Source organism: Grampus griseus (genome assembly GCF_964374135.1).
Source record: "Grampus griseus genome assembly, chromosome: 16".
NCBI classification, from domain to species: Eukaryota; Metazoa; Chordata; class Mammalia; order Artiodactyla; family Delphinidae; genus Grampus; species Grampus griseus.
The window spans coordinates 51,863,651-51,869,254 of record NC_139010.1 but is presented as its reverse complement, the minus strand read 5'-3'; the positions used below and the strand labels follow the sequence as shown (position 1 = coordinate 51,869,254).

General features: G+C 45.6%; 1 protein-coding gene across 1 annotated transcript; it reads left to right on the top strand.

The window, feature by feature from the left end:
• Window positions 1-678: 678 nt before the first annotated feature.
• Window positions 679-5,258, top strand: PPP1R3C (protein phosphatase 1 regulatory subunit 3C). Its single transcript, XM_082673240.1, has 2 exons — window positions 679-774; window positions 2,805-5,258. The coding sequence occupies exons 1-2, from the start codon at window positions 761-763 to the stop codon at window positions 3,742-3,744; spliced, it is 954 nt and encodes a 317-aa protein (XP_082529366.1). The 5' UTR covers window positions 679-760; the 3' UTR covers window positions 3,745-5,258.
• Window positions 5,259-5,604: the final 346 nt, after the last annotated feature.

Here is a 5,604-nt window from a genome sequence, read left to right as displayed (position 1 = left end):
CTTCTCACTGTCTTATAACAGGGCTAACATGATTTATTAACAACATTAGTTAGAGAAGCAGTCTACTGTGTGGTGCATTTGTGGGTTCACCCTAACCCCAAAATATAAAGCCAACTTCTGCTTGCTCAGGGCAAGGAAAGGGAGAACATGAGCCGATACACCGATCAGTGAACAAGATAAACATTTCAAATATATATGTTTGAAATATATTTGTGTGTATCTATATCATCTATATCTATATCTATCTATATCCACACACACACACATTTGGAACAAGCCGCAACGTTCTGCGCTCAGATTAACTGTATACAGAAGCCTCTAGAAGTGAAAGGCATCTCCTTCCCCGCAGCCCCGCTGTGCTGGCGCCCGGCCTGGGGCAGGTTTGCTGCATTCCCTCCTGGCCTGCACCCGCTACTTGCGCTACGGTGCTGCCTCCACGGCGCTTCGCCCGGGGCTCCTGTTAACGCGACTCAGACCAGCTGGCCGGGGTTCTCCGAGCGGCCCCAGAGCCCCGCGAGTCCTGTGTTACCGCCGTCACGTCCCGGGCGAGGGCTCGCGCCCCAGCTGAGACCTGGTTGGTCGCGCCGTCGAGCTCGCGGCTCGGCGATTGGTCCCAGCCGTCGCCTCACGTGGTCCCGAGCAGATAAGCGGCCTCTCGGGCGCTGCACCCGCAATCCGCCAGAGCTGCAGCCAAGCCGGGGCTGCTGGGAGCCGGGTGCGAACTCGCGCAGGCAGCGGAGTCCCGCCGCCCCTCTGCCTAATGAGCTGCACCAGGTAGGTTCCCTGTAGATTCCCCGCCCCGGAGCACAGGGAGCGCGCAGCTGCAGGGAGGTTGGGCTGCGTTTTCCTTCTGTCATCACCGCACATGAAGACCCCAGGGGAGGGCGGGTTGACTGGCTGCTGACTTGGAATCTGGCACCGGGGAGGCCTCGGAGGTGTGGAGATTTGCTCTGTGCTTCTTAGGCAGAGCTGATTTTGGTAAACGGCATCTTAAACCAGAAACTGTCTTAACGTGAGTCAGCTTGAGTTCTGATTCCCTCATGGATTCCGACCGTATCTCTTGGTCCTGCACAAATGTCTCAAGGACTCGGGCCGCTTAACTCGTGGGAATAGCACTCTGAGATTGCTGGTTGGGTAGTTTAGCTTTGGGAATAACTACAGGACGATGTTCGCATTCCTTGGTCCTCTTCCGTTCTTCTTATGACGGTTTGCCATAGAAAACTCAGTCTCAGAGTTTGAGCAAACGATTATTTTTAAACTCTGGGGCAGGACTTAAATTCCAGGGAAATCTCCGTATCCTTAAACTGTCTTTCTACAAGTGCAAAATATGAAAATACAAAACAAACCTCCCAAACACCCCCGCCCCCTGCAAAACCACTTAAATAGCTCCTCTAGACATAACTTAGCAGACCTCTCTAAAAATCCTGCCTGTTCACTATTATTAGAGCCACAAATATAACTTTCTCTTTCATTTGTTTGTTCTAAGTTTGTAGGTCTCCCAGAAAAATCCCAAATCTAATAAAGTAAATTCTCTGAATGTTCTTTTATTATCCATCCTATGATAATGACCATTTGCCTTTGTGCTTAGAGCTGCTGGGAAGAAAGTTACTAAAGCCAGACTGAGAAATGTCACATACAGTATACACACACCTCTTATCTGAAGGCTAGGATAGGGGAAGAATGTCCCTAAGCTTGGCAATGTACTCAGGGCTAAAGGCCAGAAAAAATATCCTTCTTGATGGATACGTCTTGATTTAGTATTGCGGGGCATAGTTATGTTTAAATTTTAAATAGCTTTATTATCTTTCTGGTTATAAATATCCATTGCCGAAACATTAGAAAATACCAAAAAAGTACAAAGGCAAAAATAGATCACCTATCACCCAGAGATAATTGTTATCTTTTTGTTGTGCTTCCTATTACACTTTTCAACATTTATAAGTTCATATATATAGCATATGTTGAAAACAGCCCCATTTTCAGGTCATCAACTTTTTCCACTTAAATGTGGACTTGACATGGATGTCTTTCTTTGTGAAACACAGATTAGGTAAAGTTTTTTTTTAAGTTCACCAATTGCTGACTTGCACTTCAGTGGGTTATTTGTGTAAAATGATGAAGAGCATGATAATGAAAGTGCAAAGATAATCCTCTGGTTCACTCTTTCTAGCCCCTCACTCTCGAAACCATTCCATGAGAATTTTTATTGCTGTTTTTTTCTTTTCAAGTGGATTACTATTCCAGAGAAGTGTAATCAGTTCAACAGCAAAATCATCAAAGCAGTTGAGGGAACGCAGTTGAGGGAGCACTTTGGTTCTAGAACCTATCTGGTCATTAGATCACCTGGGAAGCTTTAAGAACATATTTACCTCCTTGTCCCCGTTCGCAGAGGTTCTGCATTAGTGGCTCTAAGTCCTAGGATTCAGCATTAAAGAAAAAGGAAGAAAACCAACTCCCTAGGCCATTGTGAACAGACAGGTTTGAGAACCACTGGTCCAGAACAGACCAAATGGTTTTAGAGCTGTATTAGAGATGATCGCATCCAAATCTTTTATGTCTCAGATGGAGAAACTGAGACCCCAAGTGTTTTAACCCATGGCCTATAGCCAGTCAAGGGTAGAGCCAAACATAAGATGCAGCTGTCATCACCTAATACTGTATTCCTTCACTACATATGAGAGCACCTCCTTGAACCTTACTGTGCTGGCTATAACTTAGCTAACAAAAATAGTACAGATATATTTGGGACCAGGCGAAGTGCATTCCAGGTGCAGATGATAACCTCTCTTCTTTTTGTATTCCAGAATGATCCAGGTTTTAGATCCACGGCCTTTGACAAGTTCGGTCATGCCCGTGGATGTGGCTATGAGGCTCTGCCTGGCTCATTCCCCACCTCTGAAGAGCTTCCTGGGCCCTTATGATGACTTCCAACGAAGAAATTTCGTGAACAAATTAAAGCCACTGAAGCCGTGTCTCAACATAAAACAGGAAGCCAAAACACAGAACGACTGGAAGCCTTCACACAACCAAGCCAAGAAGCGGGTGGTGTTTGCGGACTCCAAGGGCCTCTCCCTCACTGCCATCCACGTCTTCTCGGACCTTCCGGAAGAGCCAGTGTGGGATCTCCAGTTTGACCTCTTGGACCTGAACGATATCTCCTCAGGCTTAAAACTCCACGAGGAGAAAAACTTGATTTTAGATTTCCCTCAACCTTCAGCTGATTACTTAAGTTTTCGGAACCACTTCCAGAAGAACTCTGTCTGCCTGGAGAACTGCTCTTTGCAGGAGCGAACGGTGATGGGGACTGTGAAGGTGAAAAACATGAGCTTTGAGAAGAAGGTTCAGATCCGGATCACTTTTGATACCTGGCAGAGCTACACGGATGTGGACTGTGTCTACATGAAAAACGTGTATGGTGGCTCCGAGAGTGACACCTTCTCGTTTGCCATTGACCTACCCTCCGTCATCCCAACGAAGGAGAAAATTGAGTTCTGCATCTCATACCATGCTAACGGGCGGGTCTTCTGGGACAACAATGAGGGTCAGAATTACAGAATTGTCCACGCGCAGTGGAAACCTGATGGAGTGCAGACGCAGAGGGCAGCCCAGGACTGCACCTTCCACCAGGCGTCCCCCAAGGCTGAGCTGGAGTCGACAGTCTTCGGCAGCCCGAGGCTGGCCAGCGGGCTCTTCCCAGAATGGCAGAGCTGGGGGAGGATGGAGAACTTGTCCTCTTACCGATGAATGAAGCAACCTAGCGGCTGGTCTTGACCTTATTGCCCATGTAATTCTAGGTCTGTGTTGCTTAATATTAGGAAGGCATTGCTACTTTCCTTCAGTAGGTTTAGCTTGGAACTTTTGAGACCTGGCTACAAAAAAGATAGCCCCTTGAGAATTTAGTGTGGGGTTCTATATGGATGACGCTGCCCCATTTTGCTGTGGAGGGTCAAGTAACAGCCTGGTAACCCTATTTTTATAAAAGTAATACATTGTCAATGCCCATTTCTCCTTCCCTCTCAATTCACTGGCTTTCACGTTGGGCAAGAAAAGGTTGAGGAAGGACAGTGGATGGTGACAGAAAGCTGTGTTAATGGTATGAGGAATGTCTGAAAAGTATACCCAAAGGGCTCTGCAGCTCAGGTCAGAGTAGGAGCGAGAGGTCTGATACTTAACTGTCGGTGAGAAAATGTAAGGTTATTTTGTGGTTTTAAGTTGGTTTTACAGTTCTCTCCCAGGGAAGTAATTTGTAGAGGGGAGAAAAACATCCATTCTATGTATTCTTGTAGAGAAAAACCCAAACAAGCTTTAGGAGTGTTGGGTGGTACTGGGGAAAGTGAATTATAATTCTGGGGAATCAAGATTGATTCTGTTCAAACGTGACTTAACAAAAATCATGATTTGGGGAAAGCTTAAGCAAATCTGGCTTTGCAGTCCTAATGGGATAAGCGACCTTGCTTGTGATCAAGGTGCCATGCTTGGGTTCTCAGTATAGATGCTGCCTGGCCAAAAATCCCATGCCATCATCATTGGCCAACAACTTGTAGGGACTCTGTGTCATGTCAAGGATCACTCTTTGCCAGTGCCTTGATTAAACCAGAATGTTGTAGTTGCTTAACCCGAGTGTGTGAAGGGTCATCGGATAACCTGTGAGCATTTGGCCTCCTAAGAAGGCCCACTCTGTACGCTGGCATTCCTCCTGCAAAACTGTTGTATCTTCAAGAGTGTTGTCAATGTATACAACTCGCGTCCTTCATATTGAAGGTGACTCATTTTTCTGCCACACTTTTTCGATGTGATGTTGGAAGTGAGGATTGGCACTGATTCTCAATTTAAGAATCCAGTACCTTGCACATAAAAGTAGCCATTTCTGTTTCTTGCCTATATTCTTCTTGTTATTTTGAGTCTTCCTACCAATATCTTTAAAGTCAACATTTTTTTTTTTAATGGATGTGAATTGTTTGGGGTGTGTTGTAATATACTTGTTTTGGAGTGTGCCTAAATCCATTCTGTAAAATCTTCAGAACAGGAGCCTCTGAATGTTTGCTTCTATCATTGTGCACGTCCACTGAGGTGTTCCGAGAATGCAGTTAATTTTAACACATGATCTGCCATGCTGGAAGCGTACTAGTGGAATAACTCTGCTATGACAATATTTGAAGTTTGGCTAGCACCCACAATTTTTCTGCTCTAAATATTTCACTCTCCTATAGCTATCCTCTGTGAACTTCTCACTTTAAAAATAAAAATGTTTGATATAAGATCTGAGTATGTTTTCTTTCTCAAAGTCACAGTTAGTTAAATAAGAAACCATCAACTGATATTCTCCTGTTTTCTTTAAGAACAACTGAGCAGGGTTAGTTTGGACCAGGAATTGGATCCACCTGAAAGTATTCATGTGGTCCCAGTCTCATTAGTGAGAATTTCCACCTCCTGACCATTGGGGCTGGGGTCCAGGGGCAGTGACTTGAGCTGCTGGGACTGTCCCCCTGACTGTCCCCATCTGTGCTGACTGCCTATAACGTGTACTCTCTGCTGGGTCAGGTTTATCTTGGGGACCACCTCTCGAGAGTCTTTGAAATGGGGGAAGGGATGGTGTGGGAAATG